Here is a 27,077-nt window from a genome sequence, read left to right as displayed (position 1 = left end):
GTGCTTTTCATGCATTTTGCATTAGATTCATGTCCATGGTCCTGATTCAGCCAGGCTTGCACCTTTAAATTAAAAACATATTTAAGCATTGTGCTGAATAAGGGCAGACAAGCCTGTGTTTCAGAATAAATACATACCAAAAGCTTTGCTGAACAGAGGACTTTATAGGGGACACACCGCTGAGGCTATTTAACAAGGTTGCTTTGTGAAATTACAGGGTGAACCCATCTTCACACCTACTATCCACCTCTCCCACAAGAGACGGTTGGTAACAATATACTCCTGCCTTTCAGGGTGATATCATCACAGTCATCAGCAGAGTTGATGAAAACTGGGCAGAGGGCAAGTTAGGCGACAAAGTAGGGATCTTCCCCATCTTGTTTGTGGAGGTAGGTACAGTCTGTTCTCAGCCATGTGTTCAATCCATCGCAACACCGAGCAGGCAGCCCTGTGTCTGTACCCCCTATGGTTAAAGCCATTCTCCATGGGGCCCATTACAGCTCACTAGCTGTCTCTCGGTTTTAAAAAGCAAGAACAGCTTTCCCTCTCCCTCACTGAAATGAGACCGTCAGAATATGGACAGAATTGGGGTACAAAAATACCCAGAAAATTTCTGGCAGAATATCAAAATAATATTTATAATTAGTTCTGCTATAATTATGTATAATAACTATGTTTCACTGAGGACATGTATCATAAGTCCAACCAACTGACTTTGGATCACAAGGGCCTCAAGTTACAAGCAGCCTCTCTCGGTCCAAGCCAAACCAGAGCGTCAGAGGTGGCATTCATGGCCCTGTCAGTCTCCAGAACCCTTTAAGCCACCTGCTCTAATGATTTTTTGTTGTTGTTGTTAACACTGGCCTGGACATTAATTGTATTCCTACAGCGAAGCTTGAGATGCAGGGTGTATATGGCACCAACAAGAATTCCTAGAAAAAAAATTAATTGTAATCATCATAATTACTGCAAGCACTTCTTTGTTACTATTTTATAAAAGGACACTAGTAAAACATCTTATTTGAAGTTCTAATACATTTTGTAAAGTGTTTTTTCATTTAATGAAATCATTTTAATTCCGTAATTACTTATTTAAATCTGGTGTTAACAGAAATAAGTTAACTAGGACCATATAAAGCAACCAAGGAATTGGAAATAAATTATGAAGAAGGCAAAGGTAGGTCTAGTTTGGCAGATACAAGACTTTTCTTGGCTTTGACACTGAAATTTGTGCCCCATTTTATTCAGTTCCCTAGTGCTGAGTGAAGGCAGAAAAATGGTTCTGGTGTAGGCTCAGGTTTAATTATGTACAGGAATGACAATATTATCACTTTATATGTGTACACATGCGCACATTATGGTTTTTAAACCTTGATTTAAGAAGTGAGGGGGAGGGAAACATGAAAACAATCCATGCTTTAAAATGATAATGCTTGAGACAACTGCCTATTCTGTGTTAGACTAATTCCTGTTCATCCCAGGAGCCAAGCATATTGCTTCACATGAGTGGGCGAGAATCTTAAAGTTTTGCAATTCGTTAATGTCAGCAGTAAATCGTGATTAATTCCTTTGGCAGTCATCGTGGTAAAAAAACATTGTCACCACATGCCCTTTGCTATTAATACTGTAGTGATCAGCAGTTTCCAAGAAATACTGTTTAAATGTTGCCTCTATGCAAATTCAGTGCCTGACTCTTCTCTCATTAAAACCAATGGTTTAAAAAAAGCTGTTTTTTTCAATGGAAACAGGATCAAGCTATGAATGTTTTGGCCTAGAGAGACGTAACTGGATCTAATTCTGCTCACAAACTATCCACTATCAGGGAGGGCTTCTCTAAACTAACGCCTAAAAGACGACTGTAGAGGTTTAATATCCTGTTGTGAAATGCACCCAAGCTTGCTAGCACAAAATGGAAGAGGAAGATGTGCCCAGATGTCCCTTCTAATTTAGAGTAAAGTTTCTTATAACACTCTGCTGGAGAGTCAGCCATCTCCTCTTATACCTCTGCAAGTCAAAGGTTTTCATAAAAAAATGAAGCTTTCTGTAAAGCACTGGAGAGGAGTGAGGGGGGCAGGGATGGGGAGAAGACATTCAAGCCTCAGTAACGTTGTCTAAGCAACAAATTTTTCAAACCAGTTTTAATTTGGCTGTCAGCTTTGTATCAGTAATTTTGCATTTGGGATTTGCCACAGAAAACATAAGAGTAACATAAAAAAGAGCTGCACATTTTTAAAGATCACCTATGATGTCATCTCAAATCTGAACAGAACTGCGCTTCTAGACAGGAAAACATAGGAAAAAGAAAAGAGCAGTCACTGGGCTGAATCTATGAAAAGTGTAACTTCTGAAATAGCATCATTAAATTTTTCTTCTTTCTGTTCCAGCCAAACACTACTGCAAGACAACTCCTACAGACAAGCAAAAGCCACTGGTCCCCTCAGTTTAAATGTGCATCACCTTTAAGAACAGCATCCCCCAAATCAAAAGGCACAGATTCACCAACTTTCCACAAGGTATCAGACTCGAGAAGGAAGAGCCTGAGACAATTCTCAATCACAACTGCCTTAAACACTCTCAACAGGATGGTCCATTCACCCACCGACCGGCAGACCTTGGAGATCAGCTCTCCTGTGCTCATCAGCTCCAGTAACCCCACTGTGGCAACCCAGAGCAGTGAGAAAGTGGAATTTCCTTATGGCACACCTGTCCAGGTAAGACAGCAGCAGTATGAACACTATAGGAACAGTACTATGCTGAAATGCAAATTCTAGGTAGAAATGCTTGCTGTGCAGATAGAAATTCAAAGAGCTAAAGAACAAACAATAAAACAGCTCTTTTAGGAAGGATTAAGTCTGGCATTTAAGGATTTCTCTTTGTGGTGATATAAACAGTATGCCAAAACTTAAGTTAATAAATGATCCAAGTTCAATTAAGACTTGCATATTGTTTAGAAGACAGACAGATGACAAAATACCCCTGGTAACAGCTTCTATAACACAATATGTCACCTATGAAGTCCAGCAGCCTAGGACTTTCTCCTCTCCTTTTGAATTGGAAAGGTGTGTCTTCAGAGTTCAGAGACCCAAGGGAATTCATAAAAAGAAAGATTAAGTTATCAAAGTGACTAAATTTGGATAAAACACATTCCCATTCTGATTTCTTTCCTACAATAGTAAGCTGCACGGATAGAAAATGAGAAAATGGACAGCTTAACTTACAAAATAAAATATTTCCCATTTTAGAAAGATTAATACAAAACATGAATTCTCAGGAGAGTTAACTGGGCCTTGGCTTATTTACAGACACATGCCGATGTACATGCCTGAATTCATGCTACAAGCAAACATCTATTTTGCCATATTACAATGTTGATCCAAGATAGACTGCTCTTAATGTCTGCAAAATTAAAGCTAAAAACAATCATGGGCCACACTCAGCTGTGTTACTTCAGTGATGAGAGCCTTTCTTAGCTGATCTTGCAGAAGTTGCAAGTACTAGTATGTGTTGGCATAAACGCTTTTGGTGTTCCAGTTCCTATAATGCCAAGTTGATAGGTAATACACTGACTGCAGTCAAGGGGAGTTTTGCCACTGACTTCAGCAGGGGAAATATTTCACCATATGACTATGTCAGGTTACCAGCAGCATGGTAGGGCCTGCAGAATCAGGCCCTCAGTTATGAGGCAATAAAAGCCCAGTGAGATTAATGAAAAAGCTGCATTGTGTTGAGTGGGTCTGTACTGCCAGCGATTGTTTTAATGGCCTTTTCATCTGACACTGTGCTTACAAAAAAGTAGAAACCTGCTCTTTTTCTACTGTGTTTCAATTTTGTTGGTAAGCCAAGTACACAAGGAGCTCCCCAACCTCAAAAACTGTTGACTAAAACCCAAAAATCTCTGTGCAGGATATCACATGTTTTGATATCCCTACACACAACCTTAGCTCTGCCTGGAAATTTTGTACAGGTGGAACCTGAGGACTTGAAACATTTACATAGGATTCCTGCACATTCAGCAGCCAAATCAAAGTGCTTTCTGCAACTAGTCTGCTGCAAGTTGCCCACTATGCATGCACCAACCAGCTCTGCAGCGCGTGTACCATAGGGCTTATGCGTGTGGAATACATAAGATCTCCTGGGTGTGTACCGCACAGCTGCTCTGTACCTGTGCACTAAACCCAACATGCCAGGGGCTTGCTTCACAACTGGTTTGCAGGGCATATGCAGATATTTCAGCATGGGAAATCCTGTCCAGAAGCCTGGAGCTTCATTACTACATTCTAACGCATCATGTTTTCTCCAAAGGCAAACCATCTATAGAATAGGCTTCCTCACAAAAAGCAAAGATGTGCTATTCAGCAGTGCTACAATACCTGCTGAAATAATTATGTAGCCTCCTGCTTCTTCTAGCCAGGGTCCCTTCTTAAAGGCATTCAGGGTCTTTGCCCTATGCTATATCAGTCTGCTACCTACACCTATCCACTTCCAGATGAATGTTTTCTACCATGAGAGAGTAATTACCTTGGAGTCCTTGCCTGTCTATGAGCTAAACCTAAGACTATGCTGAGAGGGGCTGAATTTGCGGCTGAGATAATAAAGCTAGACTGACCTTTGGACTATATTCTCTCCTTATTTTAGGAGAAAAAGTCTCATTCCTTTTTCACACTCTGACCTATGATCTCAATACAGAATCTTTACAGATCATTTGAAATGGGAAAAAAAAGCTTTTGTTCAGATTTATATGACATCTGTCATATTCAAGGTTGCTTTAAGTGCTTTATAAAGCAATAAGCCAGCCCCTAGTAGCTCAGTCTCTATGCAATAAAACCCAGCAGGCATTTTGTACTTAGCAATAGCCTGCAAAAAGCCTTGGATGTTAGATCCTGTTTTATGTGAGAGGAAATGAAGCCTTACAATAGAACTATAATTCAATTGAAATTGTATCATGTCTCATGAACCCAATATCATTTTACCAAAAATGTCTCGGTGTGAACTATTGTCAACAGCATAAGCAATAGAGTGAAAATGTTAACTTGTTGCTTTAGAATGGTTCTGAATTTCCTTTTTACTATATGATAATTTTTTTTTCCTGGAGATTTACAGGAGGGTATATTTGTTCTTCTTGTGGCCACAGAGGTTGCAGTTTTTCCCTTTTTCATATCTGGATTTGGGTTGCTGTATTTGACTGACCTGCATATTTGAAATCCTTATGCAAGTCTAGACACAAACTGCCAGGTTAGATAGTGTTGTTTTTTAATATTGTTTTCTAATATTTCTAATATTAATCAGATTGAAAGCTACCGTGGGCAATTTGTTAATAAGGGAACCTTCATGATCAGAACAAAGATTCCAAGGTTAAGAATAAAGAATAATGAATAAAGAATAATTGTAAAACAATGGGAGAGACAAGGGTTGATGTTAATTCCAAAGATTATTTTATCCAGAGCTTGTCAACTTCTTGTGAAAAATTTTCCCTGATAGTAACGACTTTTGAAAAAATGGTAGTTCATCTCCAAAAGCATGGTTGCATCATGACAATTAATTTTATATACACATCATCATCTGGAGGGAAGAAGATCTGTTTCTTGGATCTAAACTACTCCAGATAAGATAATGAACAGTTGTGCACCTAATGCCAACGCTGAAAGTTCAGCCTTGGAGTCTGAGCAAACTGGATTTTTTTGTTATTAGCAATGATATAAACGAAAGAGTTATACAGATTGAACTGCACCCTTAATTACTTCTGTGCATTTTTGTGCCCTCTAGTAAGTTTTCAGAAGTTGGGTAGCCTAGACCTTTGTGGGTGGTCACAAATATGGTGCACCAGATGGAGCCGAATCTCCAGCTCAGCGGTTTCAACTCCTGGTTGTAATCCTCAGCACAGTTCATCCAGGTGTCAAGTCTGTACTCATAACTCCGCTGAGTAATGAATATGGATCCTTGTTTGTGATCCATCTGGGAGCCACCTGCAAACAGCACAGTGTCTCAGAAGGGTTTTCCAAAACCTGGCAGGCAAGACTGAATAATTTTTGAGAGAAAAGTAGGTAAGGATTTCACTGGTTGTTAAATGGAGGTTGTCCCATAAGACAGTGTATAGGGTTGGATAGTTTTAGCTGAAGAAGGGCTTAGCTATATGCAGTAGCCTTTGAAAGGGGGAAAAACCCACATGTAGAAGGGTTGGAAAATACTTGCCTTGCCAAGCCCTCTTGAAGGGAGTGCTGATGCCATGCCTTTTTGCCATACAGAAGGAGGTATGGCGCTGGAAGGGAACGAGTATTTGCATAAGAATGAGGAGCACTGGGTGAAGCCGCAGAGGCTCTGCTCACCCGGTTAGTGGGTGAATCACTGGCATGAGGAATGCACACTGCAGCATCCGCCCACCCTGGGAGCGAGGGAAAGTCCATGTTCTCCTATCTGGGGCTTCCATGTGAAACCCAACGAAGTCTGAGCAGCCACAGCCGCCAGGCCCCACACCCAAACACCAGAGCTTTTCTCCCTCAGAGAGAGAAACTGCCCTCGTCAGCAGCATCCCTGAGCCCTGCTGCTCGCACCTCCCCTTGCCGGGCAGATGCTTGCTCCATTGGAACACACCGCCCTAAGTCTGCTTGACTGTGAATTTTGTCCTTTCAGGCAATGACCTAGTTTCATACCCTCTGTGAGACAAGGATTTAAGGCCTTATGAGGCTAATTGGAAGGAAAGGAGTAATGCTGCAACCAGGTTTGAAAGAAGCAAGGCTTAGGATCGCAGAAGGGAGAATCTTAGCATCAGTGGTCATTTGGGCATGAGGCAGAAAAGAACCTTAGCAATCCGAAACAGAAAAACAAGTGACCCTATAACCATTTGAGCCTTCCAATCTATCTCCTCTGCAAGAGCATGCTTCCAGACAGATATTGAAGATAGATTTAGATCTAGTAATTAAAAAAGAATTTTTTTTTTTACAGGCATTTTGAATGGAGGTGTCCATCCCTTAATTTGGGGGTTTTAGGGTTTTTTTTCCCCCCCACATAAAAGTGGGAATTTTCCAGTAATCTCTAGTTATGTGACACTTGCCCTAAGCTATAAAGCTACATATGTTCCAGGGAAACAAGGAAGAGAGTTAGCATTTTGAAAAGCCCTGTGCTGACATCCCCAGGGAGGCGGGCACATGGCAGGAGAAAGCACAGTTTATCAGGAAAAAGAAATGGTTAAAAAAGCTGTGCCAGGTATTTCTATAGTTTCCCAAACATTACGTACCTGATTGCCTGGCATTTGCACTGAGGGGATCAGATCAGACTCATTTCAGTCCATAAAAGGGAATAAACTGGGAGAGGCTGGCATTCCTACAGGCCCTCCTACCACCTCTGTAAGTGCTGGCACATTAAAATACTCTTCCTTCCTTTTAGCACTGCCAAGCCATGCACCATAGTGGAGCTAAAACCAGTTTGCAGGGCTTGTGGCTCACCCTGTCTGTGCATGTGTTATGTTGTGCAACTGAGCAGGCTGCAGGGGAGAGGGAGAATGCTCCATTGCTAGCCTGAACCTTTCCTCTCTGCTTCCAAGAGAAAACACATGAAGCTACAGGAATCTCTCGTCAAACTGCTGAGCTCATTTCCCGGTCACAACTAAGCTTATTGCTGTGGGCTTGGCAGTACTTGGGTCAGGAAACATTTGACTATAAGCTGCTACTACCCTTTACTACTCATTAAAGTGAGCCAATAAACCTGACATCCACCATCAAGTACATTTGGGTTTTCTTATATTATAAAATCATCTGAAACATGGACTTTCAATAGCACCAAGAGCATTTACTGCCTTTGCAATGGAAAGGGGAAAATATCCCTAACCCACAAATCATCTCACGAACACTCTCTTGCCAAGGAATTCCCCTGGTTCAGCAGGGAGAAGTAAGAGCTCTAGAAGAAGCCAGGCTAGAAAACATGTTAGGGACAAGCTGGATAGGGAGATGGAGTAAGAAAGGGTGTTAAGAGACAGACGATAAAATGTTGTACTTTTAAGGGCTTGCAAGGTACTTGTAGGAGATGCAGCAAAACTAAATGCTGAAATCACCTTTATACTTATACCTAGCTAGAAAACATTCAATGAAATATTTCTTGTTGAAAACACAAAAACAGTTTTGACACAGGCTCTGAAGGGATTGCTGCTCATGTGCCGAGTGGGAATGGAGAGAGATCAAAAAAATTAACCTCTCCATTCAGAAGTGGCAGTTCCATCAGGAATACTAGCAAAAGGTTTTAATTTTGCTCCAGTACAGGAAAAGAAACCCCAAATTTCAAAGCTTTTGATTATCAAAATTATTTAAACAGAATGATAACTTCCAATCAGCTTCATTTATGTGAGAGGCAGGTCTGATCTCCACCAGGACTAGAAAACAAGAAATGCAAAGATGGTTTGAAGCTTACCTGCCATTCCAGGTCCAGAAACAGAGGCTGCAGTTACTGGAGGTTTAATTAACTAAATTCACTGCAGACAAACAGAGCTGGTGAGTCACTTTTTTCCGCCAGGTCCATGCTAAGAAAATGCCCCAGCACTGCATTAAAGACATGATCACTAGAAATTAGGTTTGAAATGAATAAGAGATGAAAGCTCTGACTACCTGCATCATTAAAGATCCTGCGGCCTTTACTGGAGAGCACAACTGCTAGCCAAATTCCAGCCCAGTAACTTTCCACCAGCCTAAGATTTCCCAGGGACTCTCCACTAAAGGAGTTCTACTGCTGGGAACTGTGTTTTCACCTCCTGAAAACAGCAGCACTCCTCCAACGGGGCAATATGGCTAATGCCCTTCAGCTTACATAGGACTGAATTTCAAATATGGATGAACTGATTGCTCACTTTAGTTTCACCCCAGGACACATTTTTATGCTTTAGAAGGGATAAATCAGCAGAACAGAGTATCATGAAAATGCCAAATTGAACGGTGCCATCCTTTCCTTCAAACTCTTGGGTCCAGTCTGTGAAGACAGGCCAATACACTGCTTACTCTATTCCCCCGTGACAACCTGCCACCAGAACCTCTTTGACCCAGATTGGCTGTGTTGTAAGCATAAAGACGACAAAAAGAAAAGCAAAGTTCACGGGTACTGGAAGGTACGTAAGGTAGGCACACTGATGGCACAGACCAGCGTGTTCAGTAAGATAGACCTTCCTGTGCAGGGCTCAACAGCACCGCTTGTTTTCACAGTTCTTTCAAAAACATATTTTGGCTGTGAAAGGTGGTAGATTGATAACCCAAGAGGACACAGTTCCCAATTCCCAGAGCTGGTGCAGTGCCAGGTGGGGCAATGCTGCTTCTTCCATCTCATGCGATGGACCTCAGCCTTCCCATCTGTGAAACAGAGATAACAAAACCTCCCTGCTTCTGAGGGTTTTCAGAGACTTTGCTAATCTCTTAGTGTTTGTAAAGCACTTGGAGATCCTCCAAAGCTAAGGCATTATAGAAGTGCAGGATATTACTACTATGTGCTTCAGCCCCCTGCCCGGAGGGAAGCACCTCTGGAGGAAAAAGATTTTGTTGTCCTTGTTTCATTTAATCCTCTGCCTCGCTACTGAAAGGGTGAACAAGAAGGCAGCTAAGGCTGGTGAAAAAAGTCCAGATTAAATTGTTTTGCTTTTGCTCTTTGACAGAATTGGACTTTCAAGTGCAAGGGAAGGGTCTGCCTTCCCTAGAAAATTTTCAGTTTTCATTGAAAGACCTTGCATCCCAATTGCTAAATCAGTTTGCAGCCAACAAGCAAAATATCTCCATTAAAACATGCTGTCATACAGCTCCCAGCAGGATATAGCCCAGTGTGTGGCAGGAATTCCCTAGTCAGATAACCTTCCCATGACGCAAGTCTCCTCACCAAGAGGGAAGAGGCCAATACACATTCCAGGAGACATAGCCCAGCCAGACAGGGAAAAAAAGTGAGAGGAGAAGACACTTAGACCTATATCTTCCATTGAGCACTGCAGTAGCATTTCTTAATCAAAGTATTTTGTATAGTTAGCTAATATACTTCAGGTTTTTTAATCTTTGCATGTTTTTGGCAAAGGATTAGCATTTTCAATCTCTAATAGCTCTGGTACCAGTTTTCCCAATCATTCGATAAAACAGCTGTGAAATGGTAACCGACTTTGCACTGGAAATGAAATGAAAAAATCTCTGTGTCTCATTCTCTGCATCTGGGAGGTTCCCGTTCTCCTTCCAGCATGTGCAGTACACTGGAGATGAAGCTGCAGAGTTTACCAGCTCCAGAGAGATCATCCTATTTGCCTAAGTTTAAGGCCTTGAAATAAACTGCTGAACTAATGAAATGACTAATCACAGCCCTCTCATTAGCCATGAGTAGTTCCTCTATACTTTTACTCACACCATCTCTCCAACCCCCTTTCCTAGAAGGGTTCAGAGGTATATGAGACATTTTAACCTGCATGTGCCTGCTCTTCTTTGCTGGCCTAGATAAATTAGCCATAATGCTCAACAAATGTTTTCTCTCAGGGCAAGCAAGCGACAGCCATTATCTGCTAGTAGCTGCTAGAGTACAGGCTGATTTTGCAGGATGAACTGGCACCAAGACTGTTAGTGATAAGGAAAATGAGTGACACAACCTCTTAAGTTGATGGACCTTGTCTGAAGCTCATCTTTTCTGCACAAATAAAAATGAGTCAGCTTTGTGCTCAGGTTTCCCCTCCTCTGCCTGGTTTACAAGCAGCCTGTGGCAGATGGGGACCCTGAGGTGATATTCCAGCCTGGGCCACTAAAAAGTAACTGGACCCGAGTTCCTTGCCTACAGTGTGTTCAAACCCTCCAGTAACTTGTGCAAGCCCCACTTCAAATAAGCTCGTCTCCAGGAGAGCTCAGTGTGGGAGGAGACCAAACAGTAATGACTGCCCCTGCGGCTCTCACCAAACACAGCTAGTTCACTGCCAGTTTTCTCTCACTTCCCACACACCATACTGAATTCTCTTAAATGGTCAGATTTAATCCTTTCATTGATACCAAGAGCAATAAAAAGCAAAATGTGGTCTCAGTTACAATCATGCACCAGTGTGGCTTTAGCCAAGACAATTGCAAAGGATTAACTCAAAAGCGAACATAGTCCCAAGTTTCTTTTGTTTGTAGATGTTCTGTATTTGTGCCTCACTCCTTTCTGGGGGGAACTTTGCCCATGAACAGTGCTGGAAATTAAATACCAAGTATATCAATAACTTGAAAATGTGAGGACATACAAATGGGTGAGAAAGTAGGAAAAACTCTGGCACAGCAGAAAAGTTTGGTTTGTGAACAGCCAAAAATAATCAAATGATGAATCATTTGCTCATTTGTTTTTTCAAAGACAGACAGAACCAATGACACATGTGAACAGCAGCACCCTAACTAGCTGCAACCAAGGAAAGTTAAAGCAATTTCTACCACATACAATTCCTCTACCACATACAAATCTCAGTCTCTTCTGGTCTCAGAAGCTAACAGGAAGGAAAGGTTATAGCAACGTGGATTCATTACACTTTATTCACCTTCTAAAGCATTCTAAAGTAAAGAAACTTGCTATAGTAATAAGACCAGCTTCCAGATCTCTGATGAATAAACCTAGGGTGAATGCAGTAAAGCACACACTGACTTTTCAGGAATTTGAACATGTGCTCTCCTCCAGTAGGCTGAACAATAGCTTTTCAGTCAATAAATCTTGACATTCACTTCAAAAGAAACCAATAGCTACCTATCTGTCTTCAACATCTGAAAACCACTCGTAAAGTATACGACATAACAGGGTTTCAGTGTTGTTAACTAAATAAGTTTTAGGATCAGAATATCAAGGGACCCAGGGCAGAGAAGAGAATGCCAGGTCTTTATTGCCGTATGGCGGCAGGAGGGTGCAAAGTTCAGGCATTAAAGATAATGGACGTGTGGGAATTCTCTGCCTTTCCCCGTGCTAATTACTGAAGGGGTCACGCTGGGAGAGATGCAGGCTGCTGGGTGTTGTGATAGTTTAACGGCCTCACCTGAGTGCGTTGGCTCAGCCCCGCTGCACTCCACAGTATCCATCCCTCGCAGGACTTCTTAGATTGCCTAGGCAAAAAGATGAAAATGGTGAACCACTTCAGGTAGCTTTCAATAGCAGGGACTGGAATGAGCCTGCAGCTGTCCATGTCTGACGCCAAAATCCAATTCTTTCCACTGAATGACCTTTACACTTTGAACAGCAGCCTCACCTCTTCGCAGTGGCCTTGCGGAGGCACAGCTTCTGCAAACATCAGTGCCGTGTGAGAGGGAAGAGCCGCCTGTCATGAACACGAGGTCTGCCCAAAGCAAAAGGCCTCCCTTCCCATGCTGAGAGCACAAGCCACAAAGCCAGAGCCCAGTGAACATGAAGGACAATTAAAACAAAACTCAAAACAAGAACAAGAAAAAAAACCCACGAGGCAAGTTCTGAAGTCACAGGTAAACAGCAAGAAAGTCAGAGGGGAATATCAGGCAGAGAAAGTTAGGCAGCACGCACCTCTCCTCAAAAAATAGAGCAAGCTGACGATGCCACACAGATTTCTGATGAGAAGTACGAAGCAACAGGGGAAACAGCCCCAGTACACTGCCCTCTGTGCTCGTACCTTACCAGGACTACAGAGAGGTTAAAAGATTTATCTTCCGACTTTCAGCCTATTTGCAACAGAAGCAAGAGCTTTTACCTACCTCAGCAGCAGATGTGGCAAGGACTTGTTCAATACACAGCGGCCAAAAATTACTTTGACAGCAAAAATGATGCTGAGGTTCCTCCTTTAAACATGAAAGACTCCTACGAGAGGAGGACAAACTGGGCATTAGGTTGATTGGTACCTCTCCTTAGATGCAAAATGATGGTAGGGAAACAGCTACCTCAAACCATATGCAAATGAAAGACTCCCCTTCCCATGCTCTTGTACCACAAGCTGTACAGCAGACAGTTATTTTCCTCTACCTGGCAAGGCTGGCATCGTATATATGCAAAGGTTTATGGAGCTCTTCAGAAGAAGGACGCCATAGACATGGTAAATAGCTTTAATAATAGTTATTAAAAGATCACTGGGGCAAGGACTGTATTATTTGTGTTTTATACAATGCCCACGCACCCAGCTAGAGCTAAATAAATAGCAAGTGAAATGACAATGATTATACAAGTCTCTCATCTGACAGACGTGACAGTCTCCTACTGGTTAGCAGGTCTGGATTTTACATTTGTTTTTTGCCAAACTCATTCTTCTTCCTGAAGCGGGCATTAGACATAGTAAATGCATCAAAGGCACTCACTTTGTTCAGAGCTTACCAAAAAGGAATGAGAAAACACAGAAAACAAGGATAAGGATGAATGAGTGTCTCCCCACTCAAGTGGATGTCATATTTAAGACTGACCACAATTACAGATTTAGCAGATTTAGGGCTCAAACTTAACATTTGAAAGTTGTGGCTGCTAATTTAAGTTTATCCTGTTTAATCATTGTTCTGAAAAAAACCCTCAAACACAAGATTAGCCGTCCTAATAAGCCTGCAGGTTGGCATCTTTCCAGCAACAGCAGACTGCCCACCCAGATGCATCCTGCCGTAGCCATTCTGAGCGCAGAATTCACTCGCAAACAGAAGTGAATCAAAGATGAAACTGCACTAAGAGCAGTACACTACAAACCTAGGCAAAGCCCATTTATTTCTGTTATAAGCAYATAGGAGCGATCCTTGTCTATTTGCTACCTGTGTTATTTTACTGGCCTCAGTGGAACTAGTCCCTGTTTTTAGTATTGTAAGTACAGGGTGCAAGTACATCAGCCACTGATGAATGATCTCAGTATGATATGAAAATTTGAGTTTGTTATTTATTTACAGGACAGGAGGAGCACAGTCAGCCCTACCAAACTCTACCCAGGAAATTGTCTGTGTTAAAGCAGAACGACCACCATGAGTCCTCCTGCTATTGCATTTTAAACTTTTTCACCAAATGCTCCAAATTCTTCTTTCCCCTGAAATATCTTTGTAAATAAATCAAAGGCACTTTAACTGACCTTGTGTCAATGACAGTCCTGCTTCAAGCAGGGGATTGAACCAGATGACCCCCAAAAGTCCCTTCCCACCAGCATTTCTGTAACTCAGAGATGCTGTATCTTAAGTTTCCATTTGTTTTATGCCTGCAGCTTCACTGCTGTGACTGCACCTGACTGAGAATGACGATCAGCATTAATTGCCATGTAGTCAGGGGTTTGAAATGTAGACGTTTATCTCCTACAAAACGAACTGATATACTCATCTCATTCCATGCAATCTACTGGAAAGATGTCAAGGGAAGCAAGTAATTGCCACAGAACAGGGTTACACTTGAATCAGTTGTCCTCTCTGGATCTGTCATTACATGGTATTTATCAGAGCCACAGACCAATGGAAATCCTCCTGTGAAGAAGCTTGATCTCTCTTTTTTGAAGTGTTCGCGAGGCCTGTCAAACACTGTTAGCTGCTGTTCCAATGGCTAAAATAAGCCTATATTCAGATTAATATTTTGTTTTCTGTTTCCTTTTTTTCTGTAGGTCAGTGCATCTTACTATCCTGCGCCAGGATCTTTGGGGCATTCAGCAGCCATTGTCACTCTTCCCCATCTGCAGCATCACATATCGGCTAATATGTACGTAAAGAAACTGAAACTTGGTGGTGGTGTCATGCAATTCTCAGTATCTTCTCCTGAGGCTTATCTAACCATGGCAGAACACCTGCCTGAGTTTTCGGAATCAGAAGATAAAAGCAGATTAGAATGCAGGATTCCTTATGTTCATTCATACTTTGCTGTTCTAACCAAGAGATTAATATGACAATATTACTCAAAGATTAATTTTAGGGAAATCAAGGGCCATAAAGGAATTTAGGTATCCTACTGGAAACATTCAAGGTAGATTCTGACCATTCCCTAATTATTATGCTCAGCTATTTGAATTATTATATTCTCAGTATGTGAACCATCTTTGCACCTTATTACCTCACTTATTTCTAGATATCTAGTTCTGCCCATTTATCAGCAGCATATTTTAAATTTTTAAATATAAAGAAACAAATTACCCCTTAAATATCTCTAGCTATTTATTTTAAGACAGTAAAGCTCACTAATGTTTTGTATGATCCAATCTGGTAGAACTTTCCCAAATAAGTAGAGTTAAAATTTGCAAATATACTTGGTGATTTGTTTTCCTCTAGATAAGATTCATCAGCCTGGCATTATAGTAAGCTACCCAGTAATAACAAAATAGCAGCAAGCTGCCTACACGGTAATTAGCACCTCCATGGTATCAAGCCAGACCTTTGGAAACATTAGTATAAATGAGCAATATCTATAAATCTGTATTGCCCTCACAATATTTGCTATACTCATGCATTAGCTTAGGTTATCCAAGACTCACACATACCTAATCTAGAACACAAGAAAACTCTTAAGACCTTAAAACGATGAAATAATGAGACAGAATGAGGACTGTATTTTAGTGTTTACAGAATCAGCTTCCTGTTTTGTACAGCTCCTTTTTCAGCCCCACAATATCAAACCAATACGTGCATATCCTGTCCTTGAAGATGAGTCCTGTGTGAAAAGATGAACTAGTGCAGAATTATAACACCCTTGTACTGAAGCTTGCCTGGTCTGTGCAAGAAATAAAAGGAAAAATCATTTCTATAAAGACAGACTTTTCAAGTCAAACTTTCAAGTGATTGTTCTGAACAACAGGGAGTGAGAACAAACCTTTTTTAAAGTTATGGGATAGTCCTTGTCAGTCTGTTTTTTTGTTTTCTTCTCTTCTTTAATAATACCTGGTTTAGAGGAAATGATAATTGTAACTCATTACTATTTAGGAGTAGATCATATCCCCCAAAGAAAACAAAAATACAATTTAATTAAAGGTGTTCCACCGGAGAAAAATGAAAATTCTTTAAAGCCACCAGGACCCTATGTAAGAATAAAACCCAAGAACAAATAGAGGAGAATTTTTGAGAAATACGCCTTTTGTTTTGCTTCTGTTTTGCTGTACATTCACGTATGGTTCACTGTGGAGAACAAATAATCTCATTGCCTAGACAAAATCTCAGAATAAAGACAGAGATATCTAGAAGGAATCTCAAATGATCTTTCTAGTCCAATTTCATCACTAGTCCAAAGCAGAACCATCTACATCTCAGTCATTCCTTATTTATCTACTTTATTCTTAAAGGTCCCCAGTGATAGCGGCTAAAGTCTGGATGTTCTTTTAAACTGCTATGGATGCCTGCCCATAGGAGAACAAGGAAAGCAAGGAAGATAGTGTTAATACACTAGTGCTTCTTCAGAGATGCTTTGTGTTGCTGCATGAGGAATGCTCCTCCCCACTCCTCTTAACATCTCCAGATGATGCTCAAGGCAAGCAGATGCAAGGCCTCTTGCTCACCATGTACTTCAAAGGCAGAATGTATTCTTGATGCTATCACTCGAACAGAGCATCTTAACTTCACTCTTTTATGCTGCTTTGCCTTAGGACAGGTACATGTTAGTCCTTAATCAGTTATGTCAATGGAGTACTCACTTTGTAAGGTCAAGAACAACAACGCTCTCCTCCCTAATTCTTGCTTGTCGCCCTTGGCTGACTTGGCTGACACTTCTGGGACAGAAACCATTGACAAGATCTACTTTGTTCTTCATTTCTGTTGGCTTTTCTTTTATTCATATTCCCTTTGGCCTCAAGTTATAGGCAGTTTCTTCTCTGCAAGTTCTCTCTACAATAACAGCAGCACCCAAATATTTGATGCAAGCACTGTTTGAAGAGGTTTCAGGCAAACAGCTGCCACTCACCCAAAGCCAGCTGCATCAGTTCTTCAGCATGATTAAAACCAGGAACTTCAGGATATGCTTCAACCATTTTGCATTAAGGCAGTTACTTCTCTACAGCCCGTGTTCCCTTCCCTTCATCTCCCTCTCTCTTCTCTCCAGGTGTGTGGCTCTCCATTCCTATATGGCTCATGGACCAGATGAACTGGAGCTGCAGAAAGGAGAAGGGGTCCGTGTCTTTGGGAAATACCATGATGGCTGGCTGCGGGGAATGTCACTTGTCACAGGAAGAGTGGGGATCTTCCCTAGCAATTACGTTGCTCCCCTCTTCAGGTCTGATTTTTCTTACATGAAACAAAAGCATTTGCAGAAGGGACTGGGTTACACATGGGATATTGGGTCTTCTCATCCCTGAGGTGAGATCACTACAATGGGTTCTTGACTATTAATAATGGCTATTTATTCCTCATCTTGGTGGGATGACATCTTGCAGCTCTCACTCCTTTATTTATGTACTGACTAGACTGCATGTACTACATGGGAATTGCATCTCCCTCCAGAAAACCAGGTACTGTTGCAAAGAGAAGTCAGGCAGCTGAAGGGATTCACCAGTGTTCCCCTCAGAGGTGGGGCATGGTCCAGATTACATAGTCAGATTAACAGTGCAGCATCAACCTTCATCTGCTTGTTTTAAAACTGGGATGTCAGAGACATCAGAAGCTTCTTTCAGGACTGTTCAATTCAGCCCAGAAGTTCAAGTAGAAACCTGTAGGTGACACAATGCAACACATTTTGTTTAGTTGGTCAGGGAGCCAGAACAAACAGTAGGGCTTGTGTGTGCTCAGACTCACCTTTATTCATTTTGGATGACTCCAGTCTTTTCTTCTGCCAGAAGGGAAACTACAAGCTGAAGGCTCTTTTAGACTCACAATTGTGTCTTTAGAGCAGGCATTTAGACATTGGAAACTGTTGATCTAACTAAATAAACATGCATTAGCAAGATAGAATGGTAATTGAAAATACACAACTTAGGAGAGAAAAAATGTTTGGGCCCTTAGTTCCCTTAAGAGATACTCAGGTTAGGCAGAAAAATTAGAAGAATAGATTAGAAATGTAGTGTTTTGTTTCTACAAATGGAAATTAAGTACAAGTCAAAAAGCTGCTTTCAGGATTATCATTTCACTCTTTGAAGCAGAGTTTCCACAGCTGAAAAGTCACTGTGACTGTTGGAGCTCCTCAGGCCCCATCCAGGAGCGGCAGTGGTGAGCACCGCGGTAAAGGCAGCCAGGGAGCTCTGCTCAGAAAAACAGCCGAGACCCATGGGGATAATTTCCAAACACACCCACTTGTTCTTCAGAAGAAATCATATCAAAGCAACACAGCTCCCTCCTAGTACAGCTGGTAGGCTTGTCACTCAGTGTGCTCAGGTTGTGAGTACCAAGGTGGGAGAGAAATTGTTTGGGCTGATTCAAGGAACAGAGAGATGAAATTACAGCTGTGAAAATGCAGCCTGCATATCAAACAGTTTGACTTTTGATGGTTCACTGACACAGTCGCTTCCCAAGGGGAATTACTGCCACCCCCACGTCATTTAACACTGGATTTGGAGGAGGATCAGTCTCTTGCACCATCCTGAGCTGCAGGTTGTCCTAGCCTCAGCTAGTCCTACATCCAAGCATGGGACTAGTCTTGCACCAGCACCGAGAAAAGCTTCCAAGCCTAAAGCACAGTTTACCCCCTTCCTCTCCTTTGGTTTAAAAACAGGTCAATGAAGCACATTGCCCTGCCTAAAAGGTGAGCAGAGTAACAGGGGCCAACCTCTTAGCTGCCCAGGCTTCATGCAGTTGGTTACCTACCTGCAGCTGGAAGCATTTGGCTGTACACTGTGTACTATCTATGGCATACACCAAAAGGAAATCGGACTCTGTCCCCAGAAGTCACCATCCGAATCCTTTCTTTTCACCCTTCTCTGGAAAGCTTAGCTGCATTTGCTTCCACTGAGGATTAAAAAAAACTGTCATGTACAATAGGAAAAATAGCACCTGGTATCTTGCCAGCTCCCTCCCCCATGTTTTCTTCCAGTGGGGTAAAGGGAAAAAAAAAAAAAGAAAAAGAAAAAGAAAAAAGAAAAAACCAACTACCACCAAGGGAAGACCCAGGGGAACTCAGTCTTAGCCTTCTTGAAAGCCTTCTAGTGTCACAGCAAAAATATACCTTAAACTCTGAGATACTCCTGTCATACTTGGTTCCCTCTCCCCCTCATTTCTCTTTCCCTGCTCGTATTTTCTTCTGCCAAATCGCTCAGTTCAGACTGGAGGTCCCACTGCTGTTTTAATCCCAGCATTGCCCTCCACACACCCTCCCTGCATTCAAGAGCACTGGTGATTAGTCTTTGTCTCTCTGGCTCATTTCTTCGCAATATAGCCTCTGATAACACCAAGGCCCCACCTCACCAATAAACAGAGCAAACAAATAACCAAAAGCACAGCTCAGTCACCCTAAATAGCCTCATAAAGTGCTCCAACCATAAGCACCGATTTTGGAGCTGCTATTCTATTGTCCTTAGGAAATTTCTTCATAATAAATTGATGCCTCAGTTATCTGATGAATCACTACTCTGTTATTAAACCATAAATCATTCTTCCGCCCCCAAGAAAGGTAAAGAGAAGAGCCAGAGGAATGCCTTTCTCTTCCTTTACAGAACTAGCAAAGGGACTTCATCATGGCACACTCTCCCAAGGAATCTGGAGTTATTTCACCAGCACACTGAAGGGGAAGATTGATGGCCTTTTTAGCAATTTAATGGATTTAGGTGAAAGCACATACACGACCCCTCTAGGGAATAAAGGAGAGGAGAAGGGTAATCCAAATAGCTGCTATGCAATAGAGAGCTGCCTAAACAGCAGCTGGGAAGCTAGAGCCAGAGGACAAGCAGCACAAATATTGCCTCAGTCTTGTCCTTGCAGACCTGCTCTCCCTCTCTGCTTTTGGATGACAGATGCCTCTTAAGGCTTTAGCTAAAGGTACCATCCAGTGCTTTCCCTAACCTTGCTCATTCCATGCAGGAAATGGGGTAGGATACACAAGTTTGCTTTTGCCTCCAAACAAAACCAGTCTGGTTTTGTTGCATGGGAGTTTTACAGTCACCCAGAGATGAAATCAAAGAGGAACCATTCAGAATGTTAATAGCACTTCATGCTCTAATAGCACCCAAGATGTTCTAAAGCATCCGTGGAAACAGATAGTTCCTATTTTCTACTTCTGTCTAATGACTGTAGTTTACAAGCACTAGCATCTACAGTCAGAGAATGACACTTAACAAAGGAAGCAGGACAAATCCCGGTTTTCCATGATGTAGGGAGCATGCTTGGGTAAGTTACAGATGGAGGGCTGGCATCTGAAAGTCCCTTTTTGAAATGCCATGGTGTTACTGTAAAGAATTCTAACCATATTTGAGAAGACCTTTTTAGCAATTGGGTGCAGAAAGAGGAAAGCCCTTGTTATAATGGAATCAGAAACCTTCACTAGCTATAGAATTCCACCAAAACCCTGACTTGAAGTGCAAAAGTATTTTAAAACCATTGAACTCAAACCTATTTTCCTTATAAAACTCCAAGACTGAAGGACTTGCAGACTGCATGAACGTCAGCTTATTTTCTTTTCCTTTTCAATCTCCACAAACAGGAAATCTAATCTCCCTGACTCGAAGATGCCTTCCCTGTATGCCTCATGGACGTTATCGACCTCCTCGCTCTCTTCTCAGGGAAGCATCTCAGAAAATGGCCAAAGACAAAGCAGGTCTTTGAAACCGGCCTTGCTGCCCATGCCCGTGACCTCACCAGGGAGGAACACAGCTGTGCTGACTACCATGGGACAAACATCATTGCGGCGCGGACGTGGCAGCACCAGAAAGAGTAAGTGCTTAGGAGCAGTCTCTGGGAGAGATAAGCCATACATGTCCCTCCCAAACTGCGCTGGCTGCCTGCAACTAGAATCCTGAGCCATAAAATAGGAATGTTACATTGCCAGGAGTATTTACAGCTTTCATGAATGCTCCCTGCCTGGGCTTGGTTTCTGCATTCAGGCTAAACATTATTGGAGAAATGAACAAAGACTAGCGATTTGCCATGTTACTAACACGGCCGGGTTTCCATACACAAAGTGACTGAGCTATCATTCAGCTGTTGCTCTTCACCCTTGTGAAGCAGGCTTTTGGAAAGGGTCTTTTCCAAAGAGTCATTAAAAGCACAAGGGCTGCAATGTAAAAGACAGGGAGCATTAGTTGTACCACTTGGCAAGAGCACTGCATGTGAAAGGAAATGCAAATTACTACATTAAGTGTAACAGCATGTGCCACCGCCTCTGTGGATTAAATTTCCAGGCTTACGAGGGAAGGTTTTTATTATCCTGGGGGTCTCACAGGGCTGTTGCTGACCAGAGGTCACAGCCATGAAATGCCAGGAGAAGTTAAAGTTGCTGTGAAGGCAGAAAACACAGCAATTGGGGAAGATCACAGACAGATTAGCGATACAGGCTGACTCTGTTACATCAGGGAGTGACATAACTTACTTCTAGAAGCAACAGCATCTTAAAACAACCAATCACAGCAGCTGTCTGAGGGGAGCAGCTGATGACCATGTCCTGAACGGTCACAGGAACGTGGCTGAAAACTCAACTGCAAAAGAGCTGTCTGTTCTAGAGACCACAATATGCTCATATTCTACACCCACATAGAAAAGGAAAAAGGCAGAAACAAAAATTAAGTGTTACTGTCTTGGATTTTTGAAGTGGGAAGTTATAAAAAAGGGGAACACAAAAGCTTGTTAAAAAGAAATTAGAATAGTATTTTTGAATGATCAAATCTTTGCAGAAGACAGAAATTGTTTAAACTGTTATTAGAAATCTGGGGTAAATTCTGGGTATCTTTTAAAACTAAAAGGATGCACCAAAAACTGTTAAACAGTATTGGAGGCTATTAGAAGGAAAAGTATCCTTATACACATCAAACAAAAAAATAAGGAAGTACAAACTTTAACAAGTTAAACGTGAGCTATACTAAGACAATATTATAGGTCTCTAAAAAGGACTTCTGCAGCGATCTTGGAAGATAAAACCCAGTAAACCCAACTTCTGAGTCAGGCACGTTGATAAAAACTGTAATAAAAGAGAATTAGTAGAAAGATACCTAAATGTTATATACCTTGGAAGGTACAACATTTTGCTTGGAGGAAAAAAAAAATCACTGTGCTTTCTGTACATGGAAGTTCCATGTTACAAGTTCATTTCAGTTCCTTGAGTTAGAGTGCATAAAGAGATAATTAGGTTATTACAGTGAACTCAAAACCCTTTGATAAGGGATGTTGTAGATGGATTCACAGAAGCTAAGCTTGTATGGAATACAAGGGAAGGTCTGTTGATAAATTTGTGACTGGTTAGAAGATGCAAAACAATGGGTAAAACAACAATTACATTTCCAAAGAACAAGGTTACCAGTACGAATCCAAAGAATACATACTAGAACTCATACTGTTCAACTTGCTCACGAATGATCTAGAATCAGGCATGAGGACTAAAAGGCAAAGTTTGCTGCTTGTTTCAGGATTGTTCAACACAAATCTACAGCTGGATGCAAAGAGCTCCATGATAATTTCACAGGTCCAAGCAGCAGGGAGATAAAATGGTAGCCAAAATGTCAATACACAAATATGGAAAGAAATAAGCCTTAGTTATACACAGACAACATTATGCTCTAAATTAGCTTTTGTCACTCTAAAGAGAGGTTTTGGAATTGTCACAACAATTCATTGAGACTCCAACTCCATGCTCAGAAGCAACTAAAAAAAGGTAATTTAAAATATTAGAAAAAGAACTGAGAACAAAACAGGAAAAACTTAGCTATGCCACTGTAGGAGTCCTGGTAAATTTGCATCTTGAATACTTCACACATTTCTGGTCAACTCAAAAAGAATATAGTAAAATTAGAAAAAGCATACAGAAGGATGATCAAGAGAATGGAATAAATTCTATTTGAGGAGCAAAATTTTCCATCTTGGAAATGTCTGAGATGCAAAAATCATGAATAGCATGAAGGCAAGACAGGATACTTCACAAAAAAAGCAGCAAGAGGCACACAGTACAATTATGGAGTCAAAAGCCTTGATAGCAGAGAGCTAGAGGAAAATAATACTCCATGTATGGTCTATTTTTGTCCTCCTCATTCCCAAAGAGCCAACACATGCTTCTCTTGGAGGCAGCACCTCGGGCTCAGCTGGCCTGATCCCATCCTTGCATCCCCAGGCTCTGAGTCACAACTGCAGCAGAGGTAAATTCACCTCCAGAGAGCAGAGCCTCTGCTCTTCAGAGCAGCTTGGCCTGTTATTCTGTATCCCTGAAAGAATTATAGGCAAAATGTGGTGAACACTAGTATTGTGGCATTGGATATTATTTTTTATTGTTTATCTTCAGAAGCCATTTTCTGAAGGAAAGTACTTTGCACAGCTTTAATCATATAAACTTCATGTTCTAAGCTGCATCCTTAAGCAGGAATAGCTGCAGTTCAACAAAGCTATCAACATATTGAGGTGCTAAGTTAATACAAGGCATGTTTATCGCATTACTTTGGCTCTCGGTACTGCAATAGCCAAGCACAGCAGAAATATTAATAAACTCATTCACATACAGTCAGGGCTGTTGAAAATACCCTTCCCAAAGCTGGAGGGCAAAGACAGAATGCCTTAATGAATATCTGCTGGAAGGCTGGCAGCAGAGCCCTGGGTTCTGACATCACTTTTTCCCCTATCTGTGGTTATTTTGGTAATTCCAAATTCTTGACTTGGCACAGAAAAATTCTTTGTAAAGGTTTATGCAGAACTCAGTTGGTTATGTTCTTTCCAGTGAAGTTGGCAAGGCTAATTTTCAGATCATACGTGCTGCTTTGGAATAAATTTCCAAGTATATTTAAGCAACTAAGTGGCATATTCTTTAATACTTGCAGACAGAGCTGCTGCTAGAGATAGGCAGTGTCATTGGCAGGAGGTGAGGCTCATTTGCAAAGGCCATTGTCAGTGTTTAGAGTCAAAATTGGATTTAACTTAAAAAGTTGTTTTACTTTAAAGGGCTCGTTCCCCTGTGGTGGCTCTGTTAAAAAAAAAAAAAAAAATCAATCTTGTGAACAGCAAGAAACCGCAGAAGAAATAAAGTGTCTGACTTCCAGTGTTGTTGCCTGGAAAGTAGGTATGAGATGGAACAGCCAAAGTAGGAACAACAAATAGTACCAAACTGAGAGGACTGTTTGGTGGGCTGAGGTGCAAGGGCTCGCACTCATGGTTATCACATTTCTGGCAAGAAAACTCAATGGGAGGAGGGCAGGAAGCGCCTATGAACACCTTGAGGACTGAGGACACACTGTATCTCACTGGAGGCCTTTAGCACCTCACAGAATCGGGTATTTCCAAATTAGGAATCTGCTGAGACACAGAATTACTAGGGGAAGTGATTTCTGCCCCCTGCTCCCAGCAGCGGCACACGATGGTGGCACCAATACTCATGCATCACCTAACACGGCTACCCACCTCTGCAGCCTCCCTCGCCCCTTTTCTATTGGGTTACTTCTGGTCCTACCCACATATTGCAGTGCCTTCCATGCATCAGCCCACTCCTGCACCAGTACATCCTTGTCTTCTCCCATCAGGGACCAGAATCAGCCTGTGGAGTGCTAATGCCATGACTCATTGACTCAAGAGTAAGGCAGGAAAATCCAATATTGTCATGCCGTGACAGTGCAACCTAATGTTCAGCATTAATGCATTTCAGCATTTGGTGTTCTGCAGTGTATTCACAGTCCAGAAGTCAAGGCAAACTCAGAAATTGAATCTGTCCTACCCAAGACAGGAGAATTAAGAATTTCTTAGCCCTCATTCATTTGGGGGAACTACTCCGCCTCCAGACAGAGGTCCTCAGAGTACAGCAGCAAGTCAGGTAAACAGCTGTAGGAAAAAAGAATATGCAGTAAATTGAAGACACCTAAAGAGTTTACCATCAGGCACTTGCAGTTGAGAGAAGCCATGTTCATTCCATCTCCCCTTGTCTGGAATACGATAACACAACTAATCTAGTTCAACAAATTAACAGGGAGCAGATTGAGCCACGGTGGTAGCTGTTGTGCCAATATAGAGGAATGGAGAATTTAAGCTTATTAGCCTTGCCAATTTTCAGTAGAGCAATAGTCTGTTAGGAAAGGGCTGTGGAGGCAGAACTCATTACTGCATGCCTATTCATTGTGCCCCAGCAGTGGGCTGTGGGCAAGCCCCTGGGAACGCCAGCCCAAGAACAGAGAGTGGATCTGACAGCATCCCCTGCAAACAGGGCTGCCAATGCAAATATAAGTGCTGCTCATTTCTACACCATTGCTCCAATTATATCATCTTCCTTTGGKGAGCTATTGAATTTCTGTTAACTTTTATCTCCTTCAAACTGATCTTGTTCCCCAGATGGATCCCTGCAGCGGCCTGGGCAGCCAGGAACCCCTATTCATATTGCTGGCTCCCTCAGGCGTCTTCCTGCCACTGCAGTGCGACCTCAGCAATTTCAGCTTTATCAGCACATCAGCCCTCAGCCGCACAGCATCCCTTCAGGAGCTGGCATGACTGATGTAGGAACAAGGCCAAACTTCTCCCACGATGCTTCACCAGCACTTGTGGTCAGAGGCGGGGAAAGCAAAACTCCTTCTGTATGTAGTTCAGTGATCCTGGATGCCAAAGATCCTCCAGCAAAAAGTGAGACTGCAGCAAAGCCACCTGCATCAGCTCCACCATCCATCCTGGTGAAACCAGACACTTCCCGGAACAGCACTGAAAAGGTATGGCCAGAGGTTACCCCCTACCTTCAGAATATCCTCACTGTCCTTTGGGGACTGAGATTCAGTGTCAGCTCAATATTGACCAAGGGCCAAGTTTCCAGAGGGCTCTGCTCAATTTTCACTACGTTTTCTTCTGACAGTGGGATAGGTGGATTGGTACCTGCATTAAGTCGTCAGATTTGTGTATTGACGAGTCTGCTGTTTGAATTAAACCCTCTGGAGAGGTGAGATGCTGCAAAATCTCTTTCAGCATAATCTGATATTCAGTCATGATCAAACCTTGAGACTTTTTCTGAGATTTTAAAATCAAGCAAGAATCCCACTGAGATCCCTAACAGTTTGGGTAGAAAATGAGCAAATGTCTCAGAAATGGGAATGTTAGACCTTACATTAGACTGGTCTCTACAGAGATTCAACATGTCCCCCCAGCTCCCTTCACTTGCTTACTTCACATTGCTTTGGGTGAGCCATTTGGAACAGAAATTTCTTTTCCCACTAGCAACAGGGGTGAAGTTTCCAGAATGATTTTATACCAACTGTGAAACTGCCCCAGTGACAACTTTCCCTTCCTGTGGCACCCAAAGAGCAAATAGCTCCATGAGTCTCTCAAAGTACAAACAACCTTGGAGCTTCTAGGAAGAACATTAGCTAGAGACAAACCCTTGTACACACTCTCCGTGAAGGGCACGGCAGGAGAGAGGCCACACTTTCTCCTCCATTTCATACTAACACATGCTCTTCCCCTTCATTTTCTTGCACTAGTTTGAGTGATAGCTGTTCAGACTGGCTTTCATAGATCTTTGTAATACCTTGCTGTAATATATTGACTATGCTACTACACAAAGGTGTGCAATTTCCTGATGTTTTATTTCATGTGCCATAAGCTGCACATCATGTCAGGCAGATGGACACACAGCTTCTTCACAGACATCATCTGTCCCCAAGAACAAACCAGCCTTCTCTCCTAGAAGCACAACATCCTGGTTCTGTAGAGCAGATCAAGCAAAAACTAAGGGTCATTCTGTTTTCCCAATGTTATTCTGGGTCCTATTCTCATTCCAGCAAGTGAAAACAGTGAGGTTCCAGAACTACAGCCCCCCACCATCCAAGAGGCACAGCCTGCAGCCATCCCCGAGCCTGCCGCGTGGCAAAATGGAGCAGGGAGCCGCAGCGGATGCTCTCTTATCAGAAGCAAACCTGATGGGCCCTGACTTGATGGTGCTGTACTCACCCAGGATCAGCTCCAGTCCTGTGCACCAGCGAAGGGTGTCACACCTAAAGGCATCATCGCTGGACCTTTCTGACCAGGCAGGACAGCTGACCTTCCCTATCAAAAAGAACTACAGCAGCATTTCTGCAAACTGACAGGTTAATTCCCTCTACTTGCTTTTCCTTCACAAATGTGCTTCTCTCCTCTGTTCTGTGAGGGGTAAGCATCCTTTGGACTCCA

At 42.2% G+C, this 27,077-nt stretch overlaps 2 protein-coding genes and 1 long non-coding RNA gene across 4 annotated transcripts in view; 1 reads left to right on the top strand and 2 right to left on the bottom strand.

Moving 5' to 3' along the window:
* Positions 1–26,992, top strand: part of SH3RF2 (SH3 domain containing ring finger 2) — a 53,800-nt gene extending 26,808 nt beyond the window's left edge. Inside the window, exons 3-8 of the mRNA XM_026063148.1 lie at positions 2,385–2,711; positions 14,519–14,613; positions 16,933–17,103; positions 20,455–20,684; positions 25,260–25,627; positions 26,690–26,992. Of these exons, the coding sequence (XP_025918933.1) occupies positions 2,385–2,711; positions 14,519–14,613; positions 16,933–17,103; positions 20,455–20,684; positions 25,260–25,627; positions 26,690–26,992 (1,494 nt within the window). The remainder of the gene's footprint in view (positions 1–2,384; positions 2,712–14,518; positions 14,614–16,932; positions 17,104–20,454; positions 20,685–25,259; positions 25,628–26,689) is intronic.
* LOC112964708 lies at positions 41–12,743 on the bottom strand. Of its 2 annotated transcripts, XR_003253047.1 has the most exons (5): positions 12,666–12,743; positions 11,981–12,047; positions 8,398–8,525; positions 5,793–5,963; positions 41–62 (listed from the first exon to the last, which is right to left on the bottom strand). It is a non-coding gene; the product is annotated as an uncharacterized LOC112964708 (long non-coding RNA). The 2 variants fall into 2 exon arrangements; XR_003253046.1 differs by lacking the exon at positions 41–62 and having other exon boundaries at positions 5,634–5,963.
* PLAC8L1 (PLAC8 like 1) overlaps positions 18,465–27,077 on the bottom strand; it is a 28,408-nt gene continuing 19,795 nt past the window's right edge. Inside the window, exon 9 of the mRNA XM_026063152.1 lies at positions 18,465–18,767. Coding sequence (XP_025918937.1) covers positions 18,730–18,767 — 38 coding nt within the window. The 3' untranslated portion in view covers positions 18,465–18,729. The remainder of the gene's footprint in view (positions 18,768–27,077) is intronic.

The sequence above is a fragment of the Apteryx rowi genome, unplaced genomic scaffold, assembly GCF_003343035.1.
Source record: "Apteryx rowi isolate R43461 unplaced genomic scaffold, aptRow1 scaffold_2, whole genome shotgun sequence".
NCBI lineage: Eukaryota > Metazoa > Chordata > Aves > Apterygiformes > Apterygidae > Apteryx > Apteryx rowi.
This window is presented reverse-complemented; position numbering and strand designations above follow the sequence as displayed.